General features: G+C 44.1%; 3 protein-coding genes across 6 annotated transcripts; all 3 read right to left on the reverse strand.

The window, feature by feature from the left end:
• Positions 1–51: 51 nt before the first annotated feature.
• Positions 52–5,923, reverse strand: lpcat4 (lysophosphatidylcholine acyltransferase 4). Of its 2 annotated transcripts, XM_077500364.1 has the most exons (14): positions 5,625–5,910; positions 5,393–5,504; positions 4,815–5,178; positions 4,411–4,523; positions 4,276–4,336; positions 4,028–4,086; positions 2,784–2,818; positions 2,656–2,710; positions 2,513–2,595; positions 2,310–2,435; positions 2,090–2,240; positions 1,910–2,002; positions 640–775; positions 52–537 (listed from the first exon to the last, which is right to left on the reverse strand). In XM_077500364.1, the coding sequence occupies exons 2-14, from the start codon at positions 5,486–5,488 to the stop codon at positions 398–400; spliced, it is 1,512 nt and encodes a 503-aa protein (XP_077356490.1). In that variant the 5' UTR covers positions 5,489–5,504; positions 5,625–5,910; the 3' UTR covers positions 52–397. The 2 variants fall into 2 exon arrangements, with proteins under 2 accessions (XP_077356490.1, XP_077356489.1); XM_077500363.1 differs by having other exon boundaries at positions 1,910–2,240; positions 5,625–5,923.
• A 762-nt stretch (positions 5,924–6,685) lies between these two features.
• emc4 (ER membrane protein complex subunit 4) lies at positions 6,686–8,785 on the reverse strand. Of its 2 annotated transcripts, none has more exons than XM_077500365.1 (6): positions 8,638–8,785; positions 7,961–8,094; positions 7,636–7,750; positions 7,406–7,559; positions 7,165–7,325; positions 6,686–7,087 (listed from the first exon to the last, which is right to left on the reverse strand). In XM_077500365.1, the coding sequence occupies exons 2-6, from the start codon at positions 8,062–8,064 to the stop codon at positions 7,052–7,054; spliced, it is 570 nt and encodes a 189-aa protein (XP_077356491.1). In that variant the 5' UTR covers positions 8,065–8,094; positions 8,638–8,785; the 3' UTR covers positions 6,686–7,051. The 2 variants fall into 2 exon arrangements, with proteins under 2 accessions (XP_077356491.1, XP_077356492.1); XM_077500366.1 differs by having other exon boundaries at positions 7,961–8,091; positions 8,638–8,748.
• A 139-nt stretch (positions 8,786–8,924) lies between these two features.
• On the reverse strand, positions 8,925–16,998 carry cyld3 (cylindromatosis (turban tumor syndrome) 3). Of its 2 annotated transcripts, none has more exons than XM_077500362.1 (17): positions 16,890–16,998; positions 16,435–16,626; positions 16,220–16,334; positions 15,991–16,148; positions 15,454–15,909; positions 15,274–15,379; positions 14,687–15,111; positions 14,439–14,604; positions 13,245–13,386; positions 13,048–13,173; positions 11,725–11,816; positions 11,578–11,641; positions 11,309–11,495; positions 11,131–11,239; positions 9,668–9,786; positions 9,401–9,608; positions 8,925–9,330 (listed from the first exon to the last, which is right to left on the reverse strand). In XM_077500362.1, the coding sequence occupies exons 2-17, from the start codon at positions 16,603–16,605 to the stop codon at positions 9,146–9,148; spliced, it is 2,829 nt and encodes a 942-aa protein (XP_077356488.1). In that variant the 5' UTR covers positions 16,606–16,626; positions 16,890–16,998; the 3' UTR covers positions 8,925–9,145. The 2 variants fall into 2 exon arrangements, with proteins under 2 accessions (XP_077356488.1, XP_077356486.1); XM_077500360.1 differs by having other exon boundaries at positions 14,687–15,114.
• Between the last annotated feature and the right edge of the window lie 158 nt (positions 16,999–17,156).

Here is a 17,156-nt window from a genome sequence, read left to right on the forward strand (position 1 = left end):
AACCTCGCGCATGTGCAGTGGCAAAAAAAAAAAAAAAAAAATCCACAAACGTTGTTGTAAAAATGTTTATTTAGATTCAAAGCCCTTCATTTCTCCCAATACTAGAAAAAAAAACGTAATTTTTAAAACAAACTAAACAACGAACAGGCGAACATAAACGTGTGAGCAAAGAAAACAAATGACAATTCATTGTATAAAAACATTTACAATACTTTTTTTTTTTTGCACAGGTTGACCTAAAAATCTTCACAGATAAAATAACATTTATGGTAAAGGCACAGTTCATACGTACACAAAAAAATCCAACCATTCAGAAGTATTTGGCTAAAGTGTCTCCTTGCATTAAGGTAAAACAAATCTGCAATAAAAAAAAAAAGAAAAAAGTACACATTAACCTTCATATTACTTTTTTGGTGCCATTGAGCATGTTTCCATTGTTGTTGACTAGAAACTGCCACCCTGCCTGGCCGGGCTGTAGGTGCTCATTCACCACTTTCTGATAGGTCGGGTGGTTCGTCAACGCTCGCACAAAGTTATCTGAGGAGCAAGTGGCACAATACCAAAGTCAATAACAATCTGAGAACTCAGAAAACTTTTACATTTTTTTTTTTTATCCCAACTTTAGTCATTTTACGTTACCTTGACTTAACCAACCACCACTGGAGACCTCAGAGTAGAGCTGCTCAATGTGACGCTGACGTAGGCCCAGCAGCGCCCCCATCAGGCAAGACAGCTCCTCGGCACTCAGATTTCCTGTCCCCTCTTCGTCAAACAACTGTAAGGTCAAAGGCCATTCATTGATCTCACTGAACACCTATTTATGATATTTATTCTACAGCCATCTTAAGGTGCATGTCGTGGTGTCCTAACTAGTATGACAATTGAGCACACTAGTAGAACGACTAGGGCTGAGTCTAAAATATTGATACTGAATTGATCTTCCTTTTCACAGCCGAATATAAATTCATAAAACCATGAATCAATACTTTTAATACAGTTTATTTAACCTGCAAATTAATGTGCCAAATAGAGCCTGACCGATTAATCGGCCACCGATTATAATCGGACGATTATTGGCCTTCAAACACAATCGGCCAATGGAGCTATTGGCTGATTATTTTCCCCTTAAAACGTTATCAAAGAAAGCCAAAGTTTCCGACACTATGAAAGTACCCTGAATGCACCATTTTGCTTGCGTAGCATTAGCAACTAGCACGTGTGTAGCGTATGTTATTCTGTTGTCACGAAGCGTTCTTTAAGCTGTTTAATGACACCGCAGTTGGAGTTAACTGTAAATCTAAATACACAATGTTAATGTTACAAAACACGCTTCATTTTAAAATATAGCTAGCGTAGCGCAAACAGGAAGTTAGCAAATGCTAACGGGAAGTTAACCGACTTTGGGGAGTCTTTTTCTTTCATATAACGAATCTAATTGATTTTGGAAATCTGAATCGATACCCACACCTAAGAACGGCTGTTACTAGAAATGTTTTTTGCCACTTCTAATGTAACTTTTGGCATACAAGTACGAAAAAAATACATGTTCAAAGTGAGGCAATTTGTTGACAAATGTGTGCCACTAAGTTGACATCTTGCATTTCAGTGCTACTACTGCAAGTGCATAGTTTTACCTCGGTAATATTAAGTAAAAGCTGGTTATCAAGTCAATGTAACTAGAAAAGTTTTGGCTCATTAGCAACATGTATTGAAAGTGTCCAGCTACTAGTACAACTGTGTATTATTAGGAGGCCAAAAGTATCAAGAGTGGTGGAAAAAAAAAAAAAAAAAAAAAATAATAATAATAATAATAATAATAGACAGCTGGCCTGCTAGTAAATTATGCTTTATACTAGTGAGACCAAAGAACATACGAGTACATGGATAGCAATGTTGTGAATCTAGTTACATTGAAGGCCGTGCGCAGGAGTGACTTGAAGTCAACGAGTCCAGAGAGAGCGGCCACATTCAGATAGATTTGTCTCAGGTCCACTACTTTTTCCTGAAAACCACAAAACAGAGCAGAAGACGCCAAGGTAACGGACATCACGTCACAGTGACGACGCAACAACAAACACGCCCGGAGTACCTCGGAGTAGAAGCCGCAGATGTTCTCCGCCGTCCGCCGGTCGGCGACTCCCAGAAGGCCGGCGAGATCTTCGGCTCCGACCGACAAGGGTCCCGACTGACACCTGTCAATCATTCTGTCCAGCGCGGCTTCCACCTCGCTTGCTCCCAGGCTGACGCGCACGGATTACGGTTGGTTGTTTACAAATGTGATGAAATGTCAGAAATAGAAGTTTTCATACCCAGCCTTGTGCAGCAGAGTCAGCGTTTCCCTGCCGGGTGACTGCAACGGAAGAGAGAGATGGCCCACTTTTTGGACTGGAACGCCCCCTTCCATTATATAGTCCGTAGCCGGGACGCCGAGGGCTCTGAAACACGACACGAGAATATTTTTGACTATCACGCGCACAAAAGATTATTCACGGCAAATAATTGTGCAACTTACTTTGCCATGAGCTTCTGCACGTTGTCAGCGTACAGGTTGGGGTCGTTCCTCTCTTCCGGCGAGGGATTGTAAACGGGCAGGAACTGAAGTACAACATTTTGTTACGCTAAACAGCAAAACATCACTCATCCCCTCTCACGCACCTCCACAGTCATGTTGGTGTACAGTTGGGAGGCAGTGTGCCACACCGCCCCGAGCCTATCAGATGGATGACAAACATTACATCTGTACAAAGAACCAGAGTGGCACCACAAACGCAACATGAACTCACCATGTCGTCCCTTTGTACGTCCAGCGGACTGTATCCTGAAGCACAAAAACACATTGGAAGACACCATTCAAATAACACATTCACTTCATTGCATATGTTCCATTTTTCGTCCAATCAGAGTTCAACCTCTATTTGTTGCTATGTCGATTTCATCCGCTCAGGGTTGTCACAAATTCAATCGTGCTGGCCCGTGAAACTTAAAGGAATACTTGACTCATTGAACCATTTTCACCAGTAAAAAGTTAATATTTTTGCCAGATTTGATAACTTAAATTAGTTTTCATGTACAACTAATGTATTGAAAAACAAATTTTTCCACTTGCTGTCAAATTAACAGAGGTGGCAAACGCAGGTCCAGAAAGTAAAAATCTTTCCACAGTTTGGCTTTAGCCTGCTAGTTAGCTAGCTTAATTTTGTGCTCGTTTAGCTAATATGGATCTCCCTGGCAGTCCCCACCTCCCCCTTTTTCCTTGACTGTTATTTGTTGTGTACTATGTGTGATGATGATGATTATTGTTTGTCTTTTGATTTCAATTTGTTAAATAAAGAAATTAAAAACAACAACAACAACACCTAAAAGGGAGCTAGCTGGTTAGCTAACTAGTACCAGGGGCTAAAGCCAAACTTCTGACAGGGTTTTTACTTCCTGCACCTGGATTCGCCACCTCTGGAACTTAAGATGACATCACCTGTGCTGAGGAAGTAGTTAACAATCAATCACGGCTCAGTTTGCTGACCAAACACAGAAAACAGGTGGGCCATGATTGGTTGTTACCTATAATCCGTTTTTATTTAGTTTAGAGTTTTTTATTTTTTAGTGAGTTTTCATAGTGTTTTTTTAATTCTTCCTTTTTAGTTTTAGTATTAGTTTTTTTAGTTTATTTTTTTGTAATGTTGTGTATTTCTTGTATGTAAGATTTTAAAGGAATACTTGACTCATTGAGCCATTTTCAACAGTAAAAAGTTAATATTTTGTCCAGAATGATTTTGATAACTTCATTATTTTTTTTTATGTACAATTAATACCTTTAAAAACTATCCCTTTAAAATATTGCATACAAGAAATACACATTACAAAAAAAACTAATACTAAAAATAAAAACTGAAAATTATATAAAAAAAAAAAAAAAAAAAAAAAAAAAAGCTCTGAAAACAAAAAAACAATTATAATAATGAAAATGCCCAAACTATTATAACCCTGGTGTGTGTGTGTAAAATCGAAATAAAAGCCAATCTCTACTCACCAATTTGTTGGGGTAGCGCAACAGAACCGGTTGGACCGGGATGCCGCATAAGAAAGCACCTGCCAAGCAATCGAGCAAGGAAGGAGAAACTTGTCAAAGGAGAGAAACGAAATGACTCAAACATGAGGCAAACACTGCGCCCTTTTCCCTCCTCATGCCAATCATTCCAGAAAAACGCCTCGAGCGCCGCATCAGGACTGGATCGTCCCGACTGACTGACTCGAGCAGCTTACGTCAAATCTCCTCACCGGGTTTGAACTTGATCAGAGCCTTGCCGTTGGTGGTGGTGCCCTCGGGAAACATCAGCATCTGGGCAAGAGTCGTTCGCCCAAGAGATTTTAGAGGTGCTCGTTTTTTGCTTTTGAATAGTTGTTGCGCCTCACCTGAGGCCAGTAGCCGTTGGAGGTGATTCTCTCTGTGAGTTGGGCGACAGCCTTCCTCCTCGAATCCGGATCGCTCCTGCTCACCAGCACCGACTGGTTGAACTCCAGGAGCGCTAACACAAAAGCAGTTCAACACACAGTAGGTATAAAAAGTCTACACACCCTGGCAAATGCTTGGTTTTGTGATATAAAAAGTGAGATCAAGATAAATCATTTCTAATCTTTTGTCACTAAACATGGTAAGCGGAGCTAACCTAATGAAATGTTTGCAAAAGTGTGCACACCCTCTGAAACTGGGGCTGTAGCACATTCAAACTCATGTTAAAAGGGGAATCGTCACTCACGAGCTGCCGCTGAAAAATTTCCCGCTCGTGTTTGCACGTCCTCCATCCACTCCGACTCACCTCCGATGACGGGCAAGCTGGTGTTCTCCGAGCGGGACACCACAGTGGGCAGCTGGGTGGGATTCAAAACCAGCATGTCCAGAAAGGTGCTGTGGGGCGCCACCACCAGCACGGGGGCCTCCTTCTGGCTGGCCCGCCGACCTTTGACCCGGACCCACACGAAGCCCAGGGAGAAGAAGACGGCCCTGGCCAGGAGCCATATGGCGGGATGGAAGAGCCAGCGGCGCCAGCCCGTGACGGGTCGGTTGCGATCTTCCGCCGACAGCCCGGCCAGGCGTAGGCGGGCCACAGGCCACATGAGGAGGAAGAACAAGACCACCACGACCAGCCGAACCGGGAAGAGGAAGCTCCCTAAAATGAGACCCTTGGGATAAAACAATCCCATTATAAGAACTGAAGCTACATTTTGCGGCGTAGACAGAGGGAGGAGATGTCAATATTTGCACATGAAATATGGCAGTAAGGAAACAGCATTGCTACATGGCAGCCATGTTGCCCAGGTGAAGCATGCACCTCGCGTTATCAAAACACTTAACACGCCGCCTGTCACGTGTGGGAAAAGTTGGCGAAAAACTTACCCGGATCCTTTGGAAGCTGCTCATAGTCACCGCGTGAAAGAACGGATTCTTGGATCCATGGTGGGACTCGTGGACGCGACGCTCCAACTTCTCCATGGCGACAACAGCAAACCTGAAATAAATATATGTGGGCCGAATTTGGAGATGACGAGCTGAGCACAGGGAAAAAAAAACTCAAGACAACACAAACTGTTGCTCGAGAGAACTTGTCAGGCAAGCGAAGGTAACTTACTGACGACAGCACGTGTGTGTGCGTGCGTAACCTGTTAAAAAAAGATGACTAAATAAGCAAACGCGGCTCGTCACGACACGCCCCCTTTCTTGTCAGTTGGATGGTCCGACCGGTCGGAGCTTATTTGGGTGCAGGCCACATCCGGGCACTTCAAATATTTGTAATGTTTGTTTGCCATCAACTAAAACGTGTGAATTAGAAAACATGGGAAAAAATGTCCAGTGTATTAAGGTTGATAACGTACTACTGTTACTCGTGGCAAGAGCGCCAGACTGTTGACAAGTATACTTGTCAAGTACATTTTTTTTTCAACGGGGCGAGTTGGGGGATAATCTGATTATGCTCCACTACAAATGTCACACTTTGAAACAACGAGTAGATGACATCATTGCCCCATTTTATACGAAACAAACACAGTTTGAGTTCAATGAAGTAATGGCTGCATTTTATGCAACCTACTTTTTTGTTCTACTGTCGATTATAAAAGAACAGGACAAGGCAGATTTTGCAGATTCGGTTTATAGGCTACATAATTATTGAACATAATATAGCGTGCGTACTGATAATTTTTACATTTTCAAAAATGGTTGGCAGTGATCGAGTCAAAAAGGTTAAAACATGTTATAGTTATTTTTACAAGTAAAATAAATAAAAACGTTTCCCTGTTGTCTCTTGGAATAACTCCATTTGCCTCACAGCACGCGAACAAGTTTTGCTAATTGCTACGCCAACAAAATCACGTCTGCACATGCGCAATAACAAGACGGACTCATCCGGGAACAGCCAACAAAGCCTGGAGTCTATAAAACGTTAAATGTATGAATTGTTAGTGAAGATTTTTTTTAATGAAGCTTTTGCACAATGCACATATTTTTCAGACCTAGTTAGTGCACTTTGAGCCATTTTGCTTTGTTTCAATTGCATCATTAAACTATTTGCATGACGTTATTTAACTTGTTTGTGTACATTTTAAGTTTTTTTTTTTGTACATCTAAAGCGAGTTTAATAAAAACATGTCTCTGCACGCTTCTCACATAACGTGACTGTGACCAAAGACAAGCTTCATTTCAAATCAATATTTTATTTCAAGAGGGCAGATCAATATAAATTAAATAGCTTTAGTTACACATTGCTGACTTGTGCGTTAAGAGGAAGCAGATCAATGAACAGTAAGAATTATTTTCAGAATATGAGTGTAAGCAAAAACAACAACAAAAAAACTCCAGGTATCAGGTGATGAAAGTCATTCCGTGAAACATGCAGAGGACCACAGCTGATAAACGAGTCTGTCCAAAATAAAACAAAAACAAGGCAAAACAAAGTAACACCGCCAAAAAGGCTGGCCGTCGACGGTGAGTCAAAGGCTCCGTCCTGCTCTAGGGTCCTCTCAGCGGCTCAGGCAGAAACCGGAAATAGTTCCGCCCGCTTCACAACACCATCCCTCCGCCCATCATCTCCATCCTCTGAGGGGACGCACATTTGCTTCAATTGACCAGCTCAGTTCATTGTGAAATGTCATAAGCGACGCCTGTTACACTACCTGAGGAGGCTCGATGAAAGCCAGCCAATCGGACGAGTGCGTGGGCAGCAGCCCCATCGATTGACACTTGTAGATGGCCAACGCCGAGCCCAGCAGGTTACCCACCAGGTAGACCAGTCCCTGAAGCCACTGCTGACTGGAGCTCTCCAACAGCTTGAAGGCTGTTCAAGACACCAGAGGAAGAAAAGTAGAGGTTTGCCGTGCTAAACGGCGCACCCTTGAGGAGAGGTGGTCGACTCACTGGCTGACATAGACATGAGAGCCTGAATGGGCCTCCAAGCCATCATGCACACCATCATGATGGGGAAGATGGAGATGGTGTTCCCTGACATGTACATGATAAACAAGTTCATGGGGATCTGTTTCAAAGGGCCCAGCGCCACATCCCAGCATCGCTGTCAAGAGAGAAGGAGCGACGTCAACAAATGCACAGACAGAAAAAAAAATGCACCGACTTTTCATCCGACTCACCTTCTCCACTAGATTCTTGTCTGTCTCCTGGATGCTGGTGTCAGGAACGGGCTTCTCCGAATAGCCGATGGGATAGACAACATCTCCTTGGCCGGCCTGGCGGTCGCTACGACACCTGGAGCAAATCAGCGCCGCTGTTATCAGGACTAACAATTGAAACTAAATAGTGTTCATCTGCCAAGTTTCAAACAATTCTACATTCATGTTAACAACTGAATTGAACAAAAGGCTCTGATTTAGAACTCATCACCAAAAAGAATCAAATAAGAGGATCAAAACCGCGCTTGCTTGCTTTGGGAAGTGTTTTTCCTGTTATATCATTTACCTAGTGTTGCCTAAGCTCAGCTCCAGAGCCCATTTCATCCTCCTGGAACCAGCTCCTCCTCGAGTGGACAAAATCCCCCCTCCTTGTCCCCCTGAAGATGCCATGGCAACTGAATGGGCCGCAAAATAGGCCTGCTAAAGTTAAATCACACACACGTCATCATTTACATTTTGAATGAAAATACAATGTATTTGAACTTCCATGTTTTGCCATCTAAGTCCACGGCTTTTACTGATATTTTTTGTCTTGTTTTTCTCCGTGGTGTCGATATCTTTATACATGTACAGAATCCAAGTCGGAATTTTGGCATCCGGTTTTCTGACTGGTTCTGCCGATTCAAACGGCGATTTTCAGTTTGTTTACTTGTGGTGCAATCGGAGAAATCTCATCTTTTGTTAACCCGGACGTACGACAGACGTCAGGCCACAATGTCAACATCGATTCACGCTGCATTATTTCATTTACGTGGCATTAAATTGCCTCTCGCCAAATCGGATTAATTTTTGATCATTTTGCTTGTTAGACTGGCGCTGTAGCCTCAATTAGCAACAGCTGCTAGCATGCCACCTGAAGAAAGCCCAAACGAGCACGACTTCGCGAGATAAGACGTCATAGACTACAAAAGCCCATTTTTGTGTTCAAAATAACCTTTTAATGCCACTAAATTCAACGTTTACCTTTTGAAAAGGTCCAAGGCGAGGCTAGCGACTCTTTCAGACGATCACAGAAGTCAAAACTCTTCTTTGCCGCTTCCCTCGTCGGATTGACTAGTTTGTGCTCACAGTGCCCCCTTGCGGCCTTTCGGGAGAAGTACTGCATTGTCTATATCAAATGAGTCAGTCGGGGCAAGGTGGAGGAGTGGAACCGTCACTTGCCTTCTCCGCCCTGGGAGACCATGTGTGGCTTATGTGATGTAAGCTTGTGTGAGCGAGTGATTAAAAAATACAAAATAAAAAGAAAAATATATGAGTCAGTTGGCTTTTATTATACTATTGGCAGTTAAGTCAACCCATGAAAAACTCACATTTGAACATCATGGCTATCTTAGTGCAAACATTAAAAACAGTTACACATAACTTCACACGACATAAAACGGCAGTGCAACTTTCATTGTAACAAGTAATTGCGTCAAAAGGCTCGAGACAGATTTGAGGTTTATGACATCATCGTGGAAAGAGATGTTTGTCATTTGTACAGGCTGAGTTCGGGACTGTGGTACAAACACATGTAAGAGTCGCACAGCAGCCGGCGGGCGCGCTCCGGAAGAGAGACGGGGTCCACCCTGCCCAGCTCCTCCTCTGACAGGTTGAGGTAGCAGCCCACCTCGGGACACGGCCTCACCAGGGGCACGTTGAAGCCATTCTCGCCTCCTGTAACAAACATCTGACGGTTAATTTGGTTGACGGGTTTTTTTGAACGGGCGGCGACTTTGCGTCTCACCTTGGCGGTCGGCCATGCTGTCAAAGAAGAGCCAATCGGACGGCAGGGGCCCGTGTTTGACGAAGCTGACGTAGTGGCTGGTCTCGATGCACGTCACGGCGAACAGGGACATCCGCTGGCGGGTGCAGTCGAGGGAGCCGTTCCACGCCCCCCCGGGGACGCCGATCTCCAGAGGGGAGTGAGACGTCCGCTTCTTGTGACAGTGAACCTGAAAAGGAAGACGGGCGCTGACGGTCAGCATCCCGACTGGGGGCCGAGCCCGCCTACCTGAGTGTTGCAGGTGTTGCAGTATTGTTTGAGGTGTCCCGGCGTGATGTCTCGGTCTTCGTAACACTCCGCGCACTCCCACTGGGCTAAAGCCTGACAGATGCTGCACTGCCTCAAAGCTAAATGAATGCGCACACACGCAGACAACATGCACATTAATCATAATAAAATGGAGTTGAGTGAACAATGTGGTTGCAAAACTAGCAGAATTTTTAAAGGAAACACTTTTCATGGGAATGGCGGGGGAAAAAACAAAAACAAGAATTGACTAAATCAAATGTACTTTACTTGAGTTGGGGGAAATGTTCTATCCAAATAAGGTCACTTTGTCGGATATTTATGCATTAACCACTTATAAGAGTCGAAAATAGCATGAGGACAAATACATGACCGCTCATAAAACTCTTCTGTCACTTTGTGGAAGCTGTGCAGTATTATGTCAACTCAAGATCCAAAGTCTGGATGTTTTTTAGACAATAAGGAATGAAAGTAGATTGAATGCAGTACAATTGACTCAGTTTGTTTTGATAAAAGCTAAAATAATATGAAATACTGTAATATAAAATTGCTGTGGCAGTAGAGTATAAGAGATCAGCCAGGGCCATGCTGCAGCAAGCTCTTTTTGTCAGTGTTTTCACCAGGAATGTGAATAATGATGAAACTTAGCTATATTCTAATGCTAATTGCTGCAAAATGGAAAAAGATAAATATACTTTTTTTTTTTTTCCTGACGAAAGAAGAGACTCCCCTCTTTCTTTTGGTAGGGTCCATGTTTTTATAGCAATAGAATGCAGTATTCTGTGGTCTTGCAAAATTAGTCAAAATCCAGAAAAACAGCGAAGGGGGTTCCGTGAAAATCTCTGGGAGTAAATGAGTTAATTAGACTCGATTAACTTCAATTCGATATTTGATTCAATTATGGAACATCAATTCTTAAATACCAAGGACATGATGAAAACTTAAAATTCCAAACTAAATTTTGCATTATGCAAAAATTGACATCAGCAAGGATGGGATGAAAATATTTTCAAAATTCTAATTCAATAATTTCAAATATAAATTAAAAAGATTCTGAATTGTCTTAAAGTGCTAAAGGTCTTTCATAAATGTAAAAAATATTTTTGAATTCAAGTGAACAGTAAATTTCAAGAAAACAGTAAGGAAAAAAAAGGTGAATTTATGGGAAAAAGAGATTTTAAAATGATCATTTCATGGTTTCATGAATCGATATAAGGCTTGAAAAGGAAAAACAATTCACTATTATAAACGATTATTCAATGTTTTTAAACCCAGCCCTAATTTTTAGCATATTAAATTAGTGACTGAACATTATTTTGGGGTGAAGTGTGCTATTTTTATGATTTCCTGAAAAGCTTGAAATTTACACATTTCAAACTTCCCATGCAAATGTACTGTCGCATCCTTTGCAGCCCAACTCAACATTAGGATAAATTGTCCGTTACTGTCATCCAGCAGGTCTGTGACGTCCAGGCTGAGGGTGGGCAAGATGACGTCAAACATCTTGAAGTCCTTCCCAAAGCGGGGCATGAGCAGGAGGAGGCAGGACGGAGCCTGTGGTGGTGGGGGGGGTCAAATACAGTTGAAGGATTTCACGGGACGCGACGCCGAGCCTCAGCTTACCTCCGCTAACTTGAGTCCGGCGTGGAGGAAGGAGGACTCCAGCAGGGTCTGGACGCTGGCCACCTTCATGGGGGTGAAGAGCCGCGTGGGCAGCAAAACGGACGCGTCCGCTGGGGAGGGCGAGCGGGGAACGTGAGGCGGGAAGAGCTGGTAGAGGTGACATTCCTGCGGCTTTTGAGACAACGATCTAAGAGGGGAGAAGGAAAACTTATTTTATCTGGCGAAGGAAATGAAATCATCGGAATGGAGCAAAGGGGGTGTGGCGCCACCTGATCTTGAGGAGCGGCTCGACACGGAGGAGCAGGAAGAGCTTGTTGAGGAACTCCTCCGGGTCTGGGCAGACGTGAAAAAGAGAAGCGGCGTGGCAGCATTCCTGGCGCACAAAGTTGAAGGTCACGGCGCTCTCGCTCACATACCTTTCTCTTGGTTGGTGAAGCCGGCGTCTTTGTTGGCCGCCTCCAGCAGTCGCCTCAAGGCCATGGTCTTGCTAGCGCACACGTAGCCGTACCTGCAAAACAAACAGGCGGCAAAGAAATTGTCATGACGTGCAAGTAGTGTGCAGGGTTTCCCCCAGTGTTTTGAAGACTGGCGGCCCGCGGGGTTGGAGTTAGGACAGGGGTCAGCAACCTTTCCTAGAAAAAGAACCATTTTAGGCTAATTAACTAATAATAAAAATGTGCTTGGAGCCCAAAACATTTGAAGATTGTGAAGGAGTCTAATCTACTGAAGGCCAAAGAGCTAACTAGAGCTGCACCACAATTTATGAATTTTTTAAACTTCTCTACCTTTCTGTCAAATTGCTGACATTTTTGGCAATTTTATGGACATAGCATGGTAATTTTCGGCATCTCTTTTTTTTTACATTTATGTCTATTTTTATTTTATTTTTTTTTAAACATTTTTTTCTTCCTTTTTTGTCAGAAAATAGAAAATTTTTCTGACATTTTTGGCAATTTTGTGAACATTTATGGTAATTTGGGGGGGTTTCTTCTTTTGTTTTTAGACACTTTATTGTTACTTTTTGAACATTTTCTTTTCTGCCTTTCTGATTTTTATTTATTTTTTGCCAATTCCAAAGATATTTTATGGTAATTTTCTGCCTTTCTTCTTTTGATTTAGAACATTTTATGGCTACTTTTTCAATGTTTTCTTTTTTGATTTAAAAAAAAAAAAAAAAAAAATTCTGACTTTTTTTGATTGCCAATTTCAAAGATATTTTATGGTATTTTTTTTTTTTTGCCAATTCCAAAGATGATAATTTTCTGCCTTTCTTCTTTTGTTTTTGGACACATTATCATTACTTTTTCAACGTTCTCTTTTGTGCTTTTTTTTTTTTTTTTTTTTTTTTTTTTTTTTTTAAATAATTATCAGACCTTTTTTGCCAATTCCAAAGAAATTTTATGGTAATTTCTTCCTTTTTATGGTCACTTTTTGAACAGTTTTAGGTAATTTTAAAAACTTTTTATCTACCTTTTGTGTCTTTTTTTTCCTGACAATTTACAAATTTGGACTCTGACATTTTTTTTTAAATATTTCATTATTTGTTTAACTCGTTTGCTCCCAAAAACGTATAAATACGTTTTTTTTTGTTTTTTTTTTGTTTTGCTTTTGTTTTTTTGTTTTTTTGTTTTTAACAGATCCACAGGAGAGGGACCAAAGAGCCACATGTTGCTCCAGAGCTGATAGATGCAGACCCTTGGGTTAGGAGGTCACAAACCAAGGTCAAGTGACAGACGGACCTGCGGAGGGGGTTGACGATGTCGCAGCGCAACAGTTCCTGAGCTTCACCGCAGTTCGGGTCGGCTTGCGTGTCGTCCGAGCGCCAGAATAGCAGCCAGTCGGCCGAGCTGGAGCAGGAGAAGAGGCTGCGGACGGCGAGACGGATTCAGACATAATGCCACAATCTCTCAACGCGGGTGTGTAGTTAGCGCAGCACCTGAATAGCGTGGCGTCCAGGTAACAGGAGTTGAGGTGACCCTGGATGCCTTTCTTCCAGCCCTGGTACAGTTCCTTGGCCTCGTCCCCTTCGGTGGGAAGAGTGTCATCCTCCACGCGCTCGCTATTCCACTCGGCGAACGCTGTCCAGTCAGAACCAAAATGTAAGCGTTTGAAGGGGAAGTCAACCCCCCTAGTGTCAAATCTCTATTCTGGTTAAAGGGCTGCGATTGGCTGGCAACCGGTCCAGGGTGTCCCCCCCCCCACTGCCCAGAGCCAGCTGAGATAGGCGCCAGCACCCCCCTTGACCCTTGTGAGGAATAAGCGGTCAAGAAAATGAAAATGGATGGATGGTTAAAGGGATACTTGACTCATTGAGCCATTTTCAGCAGTAAAAAGTTAATATTTTGTCCAGAATGAATTTGATAATTTCATGTACAATTAATACCTTTAAAAACTAATTTATCCACTTGCGGTTAGCTGGAGATGACATCACCTGTGCTAAGGAAGTAGGTAGTGAGCTAGCTCCCTAGCTAGCTCCCATGGTGCTCATTTATCTGCTAGGGAGCTCGCTAGCAAGGTAGCTAGCACCAGGGGCTAAAGCCAAACTGTATGGCAGAGTTTTTACATTCTGGACCTGGATTCGCCACCTCTGCAACTTAAGATGACATCACCTGAGCTGAGGAAGTAGGTAACGACCAATTACGGCTCAGTTTGCTGACCAAACCCAGAAAAGAGATGAGCAATGATTAGTTGTTACCAATTTCCTCAGCACAGGCGATGTCATCTTCAATCGACAGCAAGCTGATAAATTAGTTTTTAACGGTATTAATTGTACATGAAAAATAATGAAGTTATCAAATTCATTATGGACAAAATAATACCTTTATACTGCTGAAAAAGTTGCTCAGCTTTCAGGTAACAACCAATCACAGCTCAGCTTCAGAAAACAGGTGAGCTGTGTTTGGTCGTTGCCTGAGCAACTGTGATGTCATCTTCAGTTGACAGCAAGGGGCAAAATGGCCGCCCCCTGAGATGGATAAAACCAGCTGGATTATTCTTCATAACTCATATTCCACGAATGTAATATTAATCCGAATATCATGTTTAGACTAGTGAGGTCACATATAAGAAATGTTTAAGATCGACTTCCTCTTGAACGCGCGGGAAAAAGTGCACGGCGAAACCTGTTCACCTATTGAGTTGCAGCGCTCCACTTGATTGACACGCGCTTCGGGAGCAGGGAATCGGGAATCCCGCCGGCAATTATAGAGTTTGAGGAAGAGCCCCTTGTTTGGCGGGCATCGGAAGTAGCGCTTGCCAAGGTACGTGCCGTCGGATCCTGCCGACACCTCCTGCTCCTGTGCGGGCAAATGGAAGCGGCGCCTTTTACAAATAAAGTTTTCTGGAATCTGACACAAGCACCGGTCGGAATCAATTTACCAGCTCGATGCCTGCCACCGCCTCGCTAACCCCCTCGATGCGTCCAATCCAGCGGATGACACCGTAAAGCGGCGGGTCGTTCACTTCCACCATGTCGCCCACTTCCAGGACTTCCCCGTTGTTGTCCGGCGACGCCGGTGGCGAGTGCTGGGCGTGCGCGCCGTTCACGGGCTGCTCCGCCGCCAGGTCGCCGGGTTTAGGAGGCGGCTGCGGCTGCGGGGGCGAAGGCGGAGGCAGGGGATCGTAGAGCGGCTTCGGGGGCGGGAGAGGGGGAACGGGTTTGAAGGGTTTCTTGGGGGGCGGCAACGGGGCCACCTTGTGGCCAGAGGTGGGCAGCAACTCAGGAGCCGGTTTGGCGACAGGTGGAGAGGTCTTCAAGATGGATTTGAGCACTTGGGCGGGAGGGATGGCGGGAATCTGGGACTCTACTGTTGACAATAAGAAGAACACATCATTAAATGGGCCGGATGAGGAATCACTTCATTTCACTCATTCACTGCCATTGACGTCTATAGGCGTCAAATATCCATTTTTTTTATTGGGCTGGCAGTGAATTAGTTAAAAGCATCTACAACGGGTCCCTCTACCTGGAGACACTTTAGAGGAAGGAAGCAGTTTTCCATACAGGTCAAAAGGAATCTGGCAGAGCTTCTCTCCTCTATAATGACCATCCCAGTTGCCCATAGGAGTGTCCTGAAATACAAAACAGTAAATAATCAACACTCTTCCCAATGTTAAACATCCCCGGACTGAATGAAGCAACTGACCAGCAAGATGCCCACGTAAATCAAAGATGAGTCCTGACGGGGAAGTGGACCACAGAAGCGCACCTCTCCACTGACAGCCGAGCTCTCCAAAGGGACGCTAACCCGCTGGCCAACACTAAACGGCAGCGGAGAGGCGGAGCCACGAACCGGGCGTTGAGGCAACTGCTCAGGCGATCCGGCAGAAAACTGCGACTGAGGAGGAATAGAGGCCAGGGGTAGATGGACGTGTTGCCCGGAACTACCGGCGGGCGGCTGGATGTGGGCGGGGCGAACGTCGTTGTGATGGTGGCGGACGATGCTGCGGCGGGGAGGGCGCTCCTTTTCTTGGGTGTCTGGCTCGTTACCGCTGGACCAGTGTCTGATCTTGATGTGGCTGACCGGCAGGAAGACGGCAGAGCCCTCAGGACATGTGAAAAGACCGTTGCCGGTGCCTTTGCCTTTGCCCGCCGCAGAGCCCTGCGACCGAGGAGTGGCGACTGAACCAGCTGACCAATAAAAGAGGAAGCAGAACGTTCTATTCTCACTGTGCGATTTTACCTTGAGTTGCACCCCAAAATACTGAGGTCTGGACCCTACTGTCAGCGGTCCGACGTATTTGAGTTCGGCTTCAGCGAGCTCGTCTGCTTGGTCCATTTGGACCCACACGGGTGTGCCGGCAGGCAGATTGGCCAACTCGTACAGCTTCTCACGATTGCCTGATGAAACAATAATAACAAAACAACGAAAGCTCCCATTGAACATTTCGTTATATTCGTATTTAACTTACGTAGTAGCTCCAGGCGAGCCTCTTGGGCCACAGGCTCCAACAGACCAACACACTCAGTGGGGACTTCAAGCAGAACTTTTCTGTCCAAGTGAACATAGATGTCATGTTCCAGCATCTGAATAGAACCCAGAGGAGACATATACGTTTTGACATCTGATCACACCCCAAGGACAGGTAACTACTACGTGAAGATATTTCAAAATGGTGCTGAGTACCTTGACACGTAGACTCTCTGCTCTGCCCTTACTCGACTGTCTGTCCGAGCACATGGACCCCCGCCGTAGCACGACGGTATCTTCCGAATCGACCTTGACATATTGGTCGCTCGACAGCAAGAATATTTGGGGGGGGCGTCCCTTCCTTCTCAGGTCATGAGCTCCTGACATGTTTCGGGTGATTACTCGTAGCTGGTCGACAGATAAAGGGAAGCTTTCACTTATGATTTTCAATTAATATTATTATAGTCCTACGAGTCGACTAAACATGCTCCATGATACGACTAAAGTCACGCAAGACAGTAAAAGGTTCACATTGTGCCAATCATCTTTCAGAATTAGTTCAGGTTCGTTTGTTATAAATATCATATAGGCACCGTGTGCAAAATTTTAAATCAACCAGAGGTTTTGGTAGGGAGAAAAAAAAAAAAAAAAAGTCTATTCGAAAAGCTTACCAACTCGAATGCCAATCAGTTAGAAGTCAGGAACTCTCAAAACAAACCGAACCGAAAAGCCGGAAGTACGGAGACTGACAAGAGTGCCAACCAATGAAAAGTCGGAAAAGTTTCACAGCCAATCAGGTCGAAAAAGGGCGTTTCTTTGCGGCTTCCTTTTAAAATACGTGCGTCAATATTTAAAATGAAAATTACAATGTGCAAAACATTGTCAAGTACTTTGCATTTTTGCCACCGATATTTTGTTCATTTAAATAAACATGCATA

This window comes from Festucalex cinctus, chromosome 16 (genome assembly GCF_051991245.1).
Source record: "Festucalex cinctus isolate MCC-2025b chromosome 16, RoL_Fcin_1.0, whole genome shotgun sequence".
NCBI lineage: Eukaryota > Metazoa > Chordata > Actinopteri > Syngnathiformes > Syngnathidae > Festucalex > Festucalex cinctus.